This window comes from Hyperolius riggenbachi, chromosome 5, assembly GCF_040937935.1.
Source record: "Hyperolius riggenbachi isolate aHypRig1 chromosome 5, aHypRig1.pri, whole genome shotgun sequence".
Lineage (NCBI taxonomy): Eukaryota > Metazoa > Chordata > Amphibia > Anura > Hyperoliidae > Hyperolius > Hyperolius riggenbachi.
This window is the reverse complement of record NC_090650.1, coordinates 195,217,771-195,230,496: the sequence shown is the minus strand read 5'-3', so window position 1 is coordinate 195,230,496 and position 12,726 is coordinate 195,217,771. Positions and strand designations below refer to the sequence as shown.

The window sequence follows — 12,726 nt, the reverse complement described above, 5'->3', positions numbered from 1 at the left end:
GACAGCAACACAGGAGAAATGTAATTTATGGCTCATTTTACTCTGGAAGAAACTTACTTCTTATTTGTGTTTTTACATGTATTTTAAATTTTACTATTTTCGCAATACTGGTCCTCCTCCCGCCCCATACGCTCTGATCCACTGGTGTAACAGGAAGTCGCATCAGAGACTAGAGTGAGGAACGCACGCTGGACCGCACGGAAAAGGGAAGGAAGGTATGCATCAGACGCTGCCCGTACACTTATTAAGCTGGAGGGGGCGCAGAGGGGAGAGCCCTGAGGTGAGGGAGGGGGGACCTTCCCCCCTCCCCATCGACTGCGGCAATTGCTTTCCCCTCGTGCTGCGTCCCCTCCAGCCTCCCAAAACGGCCCCGAGCAGGCCCCGGGGGAGGGGGGCCCACTCAGAATTTTTGCAGAGGGGCCCGGTGGGGCCTAGTTATGCCCCTGCTCTGATTGCTCCCACGCCGCCGTCCTCCGCTGCCTGCAGCTTCAGTACTGGGTCCCCGCACTTCCTCCAGATGGCTCCAGTCTACGCAGGAAAAGTACGCCTTCTACGTGTCTCTCCAGCGGCAGATGGAGAGATACGCAAAAAGCACATTTCTCTTACGTCAGACTGGAGCCGACTGTCGGAAGTGCGGGGACCCGGTACTGAAGCTGCAAGCAGCGGAGGACGGCGGTGTGGGAGCGATTGGAGCGTATGGGGTATGTACAGTATAAAACGTTTTGATCTAACTCTGAGTCTCTTTAACTTTTCCTGTACTAGAAACAATGAGACTCATATATGTGCTACTTATGTTCTATTTTTTAACTGTACTACACATACAAATCTTTATATCATAAGTTTATTTTCACTTCAGATTCCCTTTAAAGAGAATATGTACTCTAAATTTTTTACAGCAAAAAGCATACCATTCTATTCATTATGTTCTCCTGGGCCCCTCTGTGCTGTTTCTGCCACTCTCTGTTGCAATCCTGGCTTGTAATTAACAGTTTTAGGCAGTGTTTACAAACAAACAAACTAACCAGCTTGTGATAGGCTCACATAAGCAGAGTGTGTGAGTCATACAGAGTCTGCAGGGGGCCTGCAGAGGGTGTGTACCGCTTCTATCCAATCACAAGCAGCCCTGCACATTCCAGCCTTAGCCGACAGAGCCGACTGAAGAAAACAGATTAGATCATATAACAGAGATATCACAGCCACTGTGCAATTAGGAAAGGCTGCAGTAAGCCAGAGCACATTACAACAGGCAAAGGAACTTATAGGATAGAAGAACTAAGGCTGAAAATTTTGTTACAGAGTCTCTTTAAAGTAAACCTGTAATTTTGAAAAAAGCATGTTGCTTAATTTAGCAGAGGTAAGCCTCTGAATCCTCCAGAGGCTTCCTATATCCTCCTTCCAACTACCGCTGGATGCCAGGACCCTCTGGAAGTTCGCAGCCTCTGCTCCCATCCGTAAACAAGCGTGTCACAGCACTGGGCAGTAGCACAAAGCCTGGGCTCAGCAGATTATACAGAGCCCTGATCATCTCTGTGCTGCTGTGCTGTCTGTACGCGGAACCGCTTCCGTCCGTGGCTGCACTGCACAAAATGTGTGCAGTGAGACCTGACCCAGAACAGGAGCCCCTTCCAAAAAATATCTTTTTTGTTGCCCTTTTCTATGCACTTGCGATTCCAACCAGTCCCAAATGGGGGATGGTCAATGAGATGGAAATCATTTTGCGTTCATGCAGAATTATTGGGTATTCAAATTTATGCAGCTTGACAATGAAACAATCAAATCTGGACAAGGTGGAATTTGATCTATTTTCAAGCTGCATATATTTGCATCCAAAATTTGCATAATCTTTTATCAATGATTTGCATCTCATTGACATTCCTAAACGCAAACCTCTTAAAAATGCATTTAGCCTGGTTTCATACATATTTCCTTAGTCTGTCACCATAGCTGACTTGAAGTTGGCTACACTGATTGTGGTACTGTCTTTTGATGCCAGCTCTTTTCTCCTTACAGAATTTTTTGAATGCCAACAGCTGTCCAGAAATACAAGGTTTCTTATACGTTAAAGAGCTAGGTAAGAAGTCATGGAAGAAATTGTTTATTTGTCTGCGGCGATCTGGACTTTATTGTTCTACAAAAGGAACCTCAAAGGTATGCATTTTGTAAACTCTTTTTTTTTAGTTTTTTTTGTCTTTCTGGTTTACTTCAAAACTTTATAAATAAAGCTTTCGATGTTTAGTTAACAAAATAAGTATTTTTTAGCCGTTGGCAATTTAGTATTGCACAGTTCCATTTGGTGGTGAATAAAGTGGACTGTATAATCTCAGTTGATCAGAACAGGTAACTTTTACTGTTCTGAATACTTCCTGAAATTGTTAAAATAAGGCCACAGGGATGTTCGAGATGAATAACATTTGTATCAGAATTAGAAATACACCAGTCTCATGCACTATTGCCAACCATACGTAAATTTACAGACATGCCGTAAATTTACAATCAAAATTAGCCCGTGAATTATGTAAGGAATTTGGCAGCGTCTGTAGGAACAGGAGGGGTAGCAGTGCAGAAAGGAGGAGCAGCTGGCACAGTGGCAGGGAAGGGGGGACGTTTTCTCACAGACACACACACCTGGGACCCCCCTTTTCCTTGATCTCCCCTCCAGAATTAAATGGTGTGGCAGCAGGGGAACACTTTTTCCTATTCCAGAGAGGAGCTTGCTTGTTGAGGTGGCACCTGCGCTGTATTGTTTTGTTTTATGGTGCATGTGCTGATGAGGTTGTCTTTTGTTTTTTGTCACCACTACACTCATGATTACAAGTACATAGGTGATCAGTCGGTTTGCTTAGAGCAATACTGCAATAGATGAGCTCTGTACAGACACCCTATAGTTTAAAAGTGTGTACTGTTCAGTGGAGAGGGATGAAGGGACAGCAGACAAAAGCCTTCTTGTACATGCTTTAGATTTTTTGGCGATGGAAGAGGGGGCAGTGGAGGAAAGGTGTACAGCACATAATGGAGGGGGCAGAGGGACTGAGAGAATAGCATTATGCTGCCTGGCACCCAAATGATCGAAAGTACACCAACTTTTTTTTGAGTGGGTGCCCAATCAACGTGATCCGCATGTGTACACGTAAACACATAACTTCATACATTTTTCTCATTATACCTACTCAATATTAACACACACTGCGCTACCCGCATCAATGCCATCAAAATACTGTTCACCTGTATCACAGGGTCTTTAAAGCAATCACAATATTAAGTCTGTGTTTGCTATCAAGATATTCCAGTCAAATATTGATAGTTGATAGCACTCTTGCACTTTATTAATCCTTCATCTGCAAGAGAAAATCCTCGACATAGCGCGTTACTGTTACACACTACAGTCACAACCCGCCACCAGTAAATGAGTGAACCCCACATGTCCACACAGATCTCCCCCTTTCTAAAAAGCAGTTCACCAAATAGTATTCACTTCGAATATCGTGTGGGTCTAACGTTTCTCTTTCCAATCACAGGCTGACTGCCAATCCACGATGAAACTGCTTTTTTTTTTTTTTTTTTTTTTTTATTCCAAAATCCACATAAAACAAAATGTTGGGTTTTTTTTTTTATTGTAAACCTGATAAAAACTGGTTGGCTGCCCGCACAATGTTGCACACTCGCCTATGTCTGTAGTTCATAGGCATATCCATACTGTCCAGCAATGTCTGCCCTCTGCTAGTGGTTCCGGCGTCCCTTCACCACCATAGATAGCCACGCGGGTCCATTCACTCTTTCGAAAATACGCGTGATAAATTTTGGAAAGGTGGTTGAGCAGGAGAGGCATGAGTAATGTAAAATGCCGGATGGCAGCACCTTACCAATGCTTAGTGTATGGGTAGACACTGCTAGTAAAAGGAGAAAAAAAAACATGTAAAACGGCCAAAAGCAGGGAGGAGTTAGCAAGTGATAAAGTATAACATTGTTCTTGATCAAGTACAATGTGTTTGTTTGTGTAAATTACATTAAATTGTCATTTAATGTAATTTACTAGTAAAAATCTTATAAATCCCATGACTACTTCGAAATATAAACTTGTTTTATTGGTCATGTTAAATATGCTGTAACTTAAAACATGATTCGGTATGATCGTCTCTCTGCTTCATGTTCTGATTAAGTTTAATTTTTTTTTAGGAACCAAGACACTTGCAGGGAATTTCAGATTTAGAAGATAGCAATATTTATTCACTGATTTCCTGTAAGAAGCTGTATAACTCTCCAACAGATTTTGGATTCTGTGTCAAGGTAAAAATTCTCATTTCGATCAGAGATAAGTCACATTTTTTTTTTTTCATGAAGTTGTGGTATACCTCATAATAAAGAATATAAAGGGACTACTTCAGCACACAATATTATCTGCAGTCATGGTCTTTATACTTAGTTACTTGTCCCAATATTATGGTTATGGCCTCACTGGTGGCAGTCAGATTGACTTTCTTGTACAGCAACAAAGTAACGGTTAAAGGCACTGCCCACATTTACCCTATTAAGGTTTGTTTGTTTTTTCTAATTGCATTAATACATGAAGGAAAAATATGGCAAAAGAATGTGGCATTGGGAGTAAAAAAACAAAAATAAAAAAAAAACACTCTTTACAAGCAGTAATGTCAAATGTTTCACAGTCAGGACACTGATTGCGTTGGAAGGCAGAAAAGTCCACTTCCAGAAGTGATGTGATTCTTCAAAGAATTGAGTGTGTGACATCATCTAAATAGTGTCCTGTCTCATCACCACGGCACTGAGAGCAGTGAGGGACAACCTCTCTCACTTCATGCAAAAAAGAGGGAATGTGCTCATGGTCTCTTTTTGTGCTCAACTGTCGTGCGGCTTTTGGCTGCCAATGGAGGGGAGGGGGGATGGTATTTATATGTAGCCACAGACAATTCTTTAAACAACATAAATTTGTGAGATAGAAAATAGGAGGGGTATGCCTCGATAGAGCACAAATGTTCATTTAAATTGCAAAAACTTTATTATTCATCTATTAGCAAAAATGTTAAAAAGCATTTAAAATCACATGCCAACATACTAACCCACCCAGGCCTCCCCACTATCCCAGAGAACCCTCTAGAAATCCCAACAATTCACAATAATGTGTTCAAAAGATCATAGGAGATATCAACATATTGAAGCTTCATAAATAAATTGCTAGATTTAAAGCTGCGCAGCAAAAAAAGGCAAATTCTTGTTCCAAAAATTGCTTTTAGTGATAACTGCAAAGCAAGCTTATGCAAGTAATGATGAACAGTTCCAAAAATTGCAGATGGATAAACACATTTTCAATGGGAAGAAGGGATAATCCTCTATTTCATGCTGAATTATATGAATTGTGACAGTGCATTCAATGCAACAACACTCCTGCATATATCCAAGCTGTTTGGTTGTATCAAAGCATTCAATGCCGGGTTAGTAGCAAAGCAACATCAATCAGCCAGCAGTGTGCATAGCAAGCACTAAATAGCTGCAGTTAGTTAAAGAGCTCCATTCCTTGATTCCAATATTGAAATACATGGCAAGTTCATGTTGCAGTCAAATTCAAATCCACTTTGCACATGGAGAAAAACAATGCTGTATGTATCAGCAGTCACTGGGTCAATCACATAACTGTGTGGGTGTGAACCAGGCTCATCCATGTGATTGTGCAAAGGCTGAAAGGACTGGCATATTGAATGAATGGCTACTCGGGTTGTTACTGTATATGCAGAGTTTGAAGAGGGTCCAGCGAGCTCCTACTGCGTCAACTGTTTAGAGGAGTCCCCGTGGTTCATGCAGGAACGAGTGGTGGGCAGACGCCAGCATGGAGGAGGACCGCGTCCTCTATTGATTTTGCCGGCTCTGCCAGCTTCTTCAGGAGGCGTGTCCTTCGACCCACAGTGTCACATATGTCCCCCCCTTCCACCAATAACGGTACTCTAGGCGGCTACTCCCGCCCCACCCACAAGCCGGCTGAGCAGAGTGGCGGGCAGACAAGCCAATAGCGTGCCCGGAGCATCCGCCAAGCCCCGCCCCCACAACCGCCCGAGGGAGGGGGAGGGAGAGGCCAAACCATAACACAGAGCACACGATGGAGACTGAGGGAACAAGTGCAAGGCCATGCGATCAGATAACAGTGCATTGACGAGACTGCTAAATTTATCAAGGTGCTACTCAGCAAGTAGAGTGTGTGTGTATGTATATATATATATATATATATATATATAATGTGTGTGCGTGTCTGCCTCAAATATAGAATGATTGTTCCTTATCTAATTTGGGCCACGGTGTATATATATATATATATATATATATATATATATATATATATATATATATATATATATATATATATATGTGTGTGTGTTTATATTTATATTTTTTTTCTATCTCACTAGGTAGACAGTAGATAGACAACAGTGGCCCAAATTACATAAGGAACAATCATTTTATATTTGAGGCAGACAGTCCCACCACAACAGGTGGGAGTGACCATTCCATAGACTTCATAGAGAGATGTTAGTACTTAATAATATCTTACATGAGGGCCTGTTAGAGACTAAGTGAGAGATGCTAGAGGGAGACCCCAAAGGGCTCACCCCTGGAGCTGGCTGGGGGAGAGGGCACAAACAGATGACTCTGTGATTGGGAGCAAAGGATGCACAGCCTAAGCTGGCAAAAATGGGACATAACTTGTGTTCTCATTCAATCCAGGGGATTTTGTAGCATTCAAATCGAAAATCCGCCTGGCTTCTCTTTGTAACAGTAAATGATCCATATTTCCTCCCCGTACCAAACCGTGAATCCTGTCCAGACAGATACATCGTAGTGAACTAGTCCTACCGTCATGGTGGGTCTTGAAATGTCTGGCCACCGGTGTGAGGTTGGTCACACTCCGACTTTTAATACTAGTAATATGTTGTGAGATTCTTGATCTAAAGTCTTATTTGGTCTTATGCTGGGTACACACTATGAGATTTTCAGGCTGATTTACTGTCAGATCGATTATTTCCAACATGTCCAATTTGCTTTCCGATCGATTTCTGAGCATTTTCCAATTGATTTCCTATTGAACTGAACGGAAATCGATCGGAAAGCAGATCGGATATGTTGGAAATAATCGCTCTGACAGTAAATCGACCAGAAAATCCCACAATTGACAAAATGGGGTAAAGACCACTCCCTCCCATCCGCGAGCCTGACAGATCTGCTCACCTGGATATAGCGACACATAGTGCAGCCACCACCGGTTTATGTTCCTGTTACTCTACAGTGTCTAGAGGACGTTCTAGGATCGACAAAATGACTATTTACAAGATGATCTCTTAAGGAGGGTGCCCGAGGGAAGGAGAACAAAGGGACTATCCTGCTCAGTTTGGCATCATTAGTGAGTATATGCTTTCCATAATATGTGTAATTTGCCTATGCTGTGCTGAAAACCTGGTACAGAATCTGATCATGTGCTCACTATGATGACTTGGATATGACCTTCTAGATAAAAGAGAATATCTAGTGCTTGCATCTGCTCTCTTGTAGGCTTTTGTAAGACTGCCTTTCGGATATCCCCTCTCTTTAAAGCGTGACCTCCAGAGTCACGCCTCTTCACGAAATGCTATATCGTCCGAACAGTTTCGCTTAATTCTCAAATATCGGCCACCCAGAATACCTTTCACCGTGCGTGCCGGATGAAAACTATCTGCCCTCAATAATGTATTGGCGGCAGTGTCCGTCCTATATAAACGAGTAGATATCTGGCCAACTTTATTGACCGAAATCAACAAATCCAGAAAGGGGACCTCCTTCTGGCTCGCCTGCATAGTAAATCTGAGGTTACGTGTGTTGCAATTAATGACTGTCAAAAACACAACCAATTGGCAATACTCACCTGTCCAAAGAAAGAGTGTCATCGATGTACCTGTGCCATGACACTATGTTGCACAGGTACATCGAGAGACCCTCATCGGCAAATAGCTCGCGCTCCCACGCCCCCAGGTACAGGTTAGCGTACAATGGAGCACACATCGGCCCCATCGCCGCTCCCTGCTCCTGGAGGTAGTGAGTGCCCTCAAAAAGAAAAAAATTGTTATTGAGGATAAATTCTTGTAGTGACATGAGAAACAGATTATGTGCCATCTGTTGGATGCCAAGCTCACTCAGAAAAATGCCAACTGCCTCAATCCCCAGATGATGTGGGATGCTGGAATAGAGGGCCTCCAAATTCAGGGCCACCAACAATGTATTTGAATGTAATTGTAGGTCTTCAAGGACCTGTAGTAAATGAGATGAATCGCGTATATACGATGGAAGAGATTGCACATGCGGATGCAGTCTCTTTCAGTCAAAGATCCACGTCCCAATGCAACCGGGATACAATTCTTTAAAGAGAACCCGAGGCGGGGTTCTTACAACTCAATCCCCATATAGAGGCTGGGTCTGCCTATAGAGCCCAGCCTCTGTTGCTATTAGCTTCCTCCAAACCCCCCCCCCCCCGCGCGCGCTGTGAGACCCCATAAAACACAGCCGCGCTGTCGACACGCAACGTGTCGCAGCGGGCTGTGTTTATCTCTCTGTCAGCCTCCGCTCTCCCCCGCCTCCTGAATCGCTCCGGTCCCTGCCTACGTCCCTTTCCCTCCCCGCTGATTGGAGGGAAGGGACTCGGGCGGGGCCTGGAGCGATTCAGGAGCCGGGGTAGAGCGGAGACTGGCATTAGTGAGGTAAACACAGCCAGCACAGCACGGCTGTGTTTTATGGGGTCTCAGTGCGCAGGAGGGACTTTGGGGGAAGCTAAATTGCAACAGAGGCTGGGCTCTATAGGCAGACCCAGCCTTTGTATGGGGATTGCGTTGGAAGAACCCTGCCTCAGGTTCTCTTTAAAGAATGCCATAGTCTGTGGAAGTTGATAGTTCTGCCATGCCATGACGTCAGTTGCCTAATGGGAAAATGATTGAAAGGTACTGCTTGTGAAGAGAAAACTTTTTTTTTTCCACGCCCAATGCAGCATTATTTTGTCTTCCTCCTTCATGTGTAATGCAGCTAGGGAAAAACATTTATGTTGTCCTTTAATTGGTGTAAACACTTTTTCACAGTGTTACAACTGCTTTTCTTCAATCCCTTGTAACTAAAGTAAATAATTCTGAGGAGCTTCAGTTGAGCTAAATAAACCTGCCTGGTTACACAAATTTAAGGCGGTGCTGCATATGGAAGGAAGTGAAAAAGATCTCTGACTATATTCATCCTGTTAAGTTAACTTTTTGCATACTATCCCTTGGGAGCTTTACCTGTCATAATGTACTGTTGAGCGGATTTTTAAGATGGCTTAACAATATCTCTGGTCTGGTGGATGGAAGTCCTATTTTTGCCTTCAAAGGGGGAAATAACTTATATCCCCCTTTCCTGCTGCTTATATTTGATAGGTATGTAGGTTAAATATATGTATAAAAGTTTTTAGTGTTTGACTTCAGATGGAAAGTTGCATTCACTTTCTAGATTTCTGGAAAAATCTAGTTTTTTAGAAGCATTTGTTGTATAGGGGCACATCTACCGTATATACTTGTGTATAAACTGCCCCACATACAGGTAAACCCTTCAACTTTCACAACCTAATATGTAACCCACTTATAAGCCCGACCACCAATGTCTCCCCCCCTTGTATGTGATACAGAGTGTTCATGGGAAGCTTGCTTGTATGTATGGTTGTCTCCTGACAGCAGTCTTCCAGTCTTCCCATCCTTGCAGCTCTGTACTTGTCACTATAGGTCCAGGATTCACAGTCTTCTCATTGTGGGCAGCCATCTTCCTGCCTCTTGCAGCTCTGTACTTGCTTGCTGACTTGCTGCTGGAGATAGGAAGATGGTTGCCTGGAACAAGAAGGAGCCCTTGACCTCCAGTGGCATGTACAGAGCTGCATGGGAGACAGGAAGATGGCGGCCAGGAATGAGGAGAATAGATATGCAGGCACTCTTCCAATGCATGCACTGTATATGGGGTCCCGCACAGCTGACTCTTATTTAAGCTGACCCGAGTTGTCCTGCTCATTGCAGCCATGCTGAATAACACGTGTTTACAAAGGTTTGATTTAAAATCAGAGTTGGATAGTAAAGATTCAATTTTCTTCAGTCATGCCTGGTCATCATTTTGATAATGGTTACATTTCAAATAACTTGTCAAATGTGTGAAGTGTGAAAACAAAACATTATGTATTTTTTTAAGCTAAGTAGTTTAAGGGTGCATACACATACACCATGATTTTAGCTTGCAGGTATGTACTTGATCCCTCCAGTGACATTTCCGAGTGGCAAGAGAGACTGGAAGATGGTGCCAGACTGCTGTAACAGAGTGCCTCATATTGCTATGGAGACAGGAAACTGCACACTGTATGATAGGCTTTTGATGGACACAGTAAAGGATGTAAGCAGTAGTGGGGTTGCTGTTGAATAAAGGTCCAACATCCTGGAACTTGAAATGAGCTTGGAACATCTGTTTTCACCCACTGTTTTCACCCATTGATAACACTGTCCTACTGACTTACACCTGTCACTCTACGTGTGTGTGTGTGTGTGTGTGTGTGTGTGTGTGTGTGTGTGTCTGTGTCTGTGTGTGTGTGTGTGTCTGTGTGTGTGTGTGTGAGATAGCTACACTCCTCCCTATGAATCACATATTAGGGAGGTGGGGGATTGGCAAGAACCCGAGCACACCTGTAGGGCATGTGAGCCTCCCACACGTACTCGTGTAGAGGTCTCTTCACGTGTCCTGTATATATGTCGTGTACTTTACAACTATTGACCTCTCGTTCCTTATATGGCTGTTCTTTGGACTTAGATTAGTAACACCTGTATGCACACTGGATTCTTAAACTGCTGCATTGGCCGAATTAAGCATAGCGTGGGTACATAAACTCCTCTCCTTCTTCAAAAGGACAGCCAATAACTGGAAGACTTATTTTTAGCACAAAAACATAAACCTTTACCTACGCATTTAAGTTTTATTTTGATTGGTGCGTCCACAAACCTATACTTATACAGTTATCTAGTTATACTGGTTTTTGTACCCACTACAGTTTGGGGTGCAATCTCTTTAGCTCCAAAATGGACCAGAGTAAAGCGAGCTATACATGGTTAATTATGGCCTGATAGCCCAATCTATCCCTGTCTGGGTTGGAATTGTCAGAATTTGATTGGATAATGATTGATTTCTAAACTAAACTGCATGGTTACGCATGATAGATTGAAGCAGATATCTATTGAGCATCAGTTGAATTGCAAGCTTTGTACGGCTCATTGGGCTGCTATGCTATGTTGTAATCGGTCCCGTATAGCCCCAATCTACACTCACAGAAATTTACCAACATGCAGGGCTGTATTTAGGGTTTGCGCTGCTCTAGGCACTTCAAACATATGGCACCCCCCCCCCCTCCCCCCCCTTCCCCAAGAAAGGACATTGCTGGCGCACAATACTAGCTGTGGCAAGTGGGTGTGGCCACAATAAGCAGTGGGCATGGCCACAACAGGCAGTGAGTGTGGCCAATTAAAATGTCCTTGCAAAGGTGCAACCCTAATTCAGTAGACCCGGGTTTCCGCCTCAAATGAGTAAAGTGACCCTCAAATAAGTAGGAAGTGTTCCCACCATAAACGCACATTAGCTAGTGTTTTCTCCCACAAAATGTTTGTAGGTATTAGATTTTGAGCTCCTGGCATAACCATATACTCTGTAAAGTGTTGCAGGAGATTTCAAACTATATAAATATATAATATGGTAAGACATTGGGCTATGGTAGGATTAGATGGTGCACTGCTGAGGACAATCAGTGATGACTGTCTACTCTGTAAAGTGCTGCAGAAGATGTCAGTGCTATATAAATACAAAAATTTGCTTTCCTAAAACAGAAAGAATTTGCGATAATTCAGGTTAGAGTGAGCTCGAGATGTCTCCCAGAGCACCACTGCTGAATATATGCAAATTAACCATTGTACCCTTAGAAGCTAAACACACCTCCAGAACCGCTGGAATGCAATGATGTGTCAGCTTGTTAAATTGTACAGAGCCATAATAATCCAACATGCATACAGACTGTTTCGGATTGTTTGATCCTCATCAGTGCATGGCATGGATTAATTTGGCTCTATGGAGTAGGGCTTGTAAACCGAGAGGTACAGACTAACCAGCAAGATCATGGTGACCCAGAACTCATTGGAGTGTGTAAGGGACTACAATGGTCCTAAAAGCCCCCTTACTAAGATGTTAAGAAAAACAAAAATTTGCTTTCCTAAAACAGAAAGAATTTGCGATAATTCAGGTTAGAGTGAGCTCAAGTTGTCTCCCAGAGCACCACTGCTGAATATATGCAAATTAACCATTGTACCCTTAGAAGCTAAACACACCTCCAGAACCGCTGGAATGCAATGATGTGTCAGCTTGTTAAATTGTACAGAGCCATAATAATCCAACATGCATACAGACTGTTTCGGATTGTTTGATCCTCATCAGTGCATGGCATGGATTAATTTGGCTCTATGGAGTAGGGCTTGTAAACCGAGAGGTACAGACTAACCAGCAAGCTCATGGTGACCCAGAACTCATTGGAGTGTGTAAGGGACTACAATGGTCCTAAAAGCCCCCTTACTAAGATGTTAAGAAAAACAAAAATTTGCTTTCCTAAAACAGAAAGAATTTGCGATAATTCAGGTTAGAGTGAGCTCGAGATGTCTCCCAGAGCAC

At 43.1% G+C, this 12,726-nt stretch overlaps 1 protein-coding gene across 3 annotated transcripts in view; it reads left to right on the top strand.

The window, feature by feature from the left end:
* Nucleotides 1-12,726, top strand: part of GRB10 (growth factor receptor bound protein 10) — a 307,083-nt gene that overhangs the window by 246,528 nt on the left and 47,829 nt on the right. For all 3 annotated transcript variants that reach the window (XM_068234549.1, XM_068234547.1, XM_068234548.1), the window contains 2 exons: nt 2,011-2,148; nt 4,174-4,284. In XM_068234549.1, the coding sequence (XP_068090650.1) occupies nt 2,011-2,148; nt 4,174-4,284 (249 nt within the window). The remainder of the gene's footprint in view (nt 1-2,010; nt 2,149-4,173; nt 4,285-12,726) is intronic.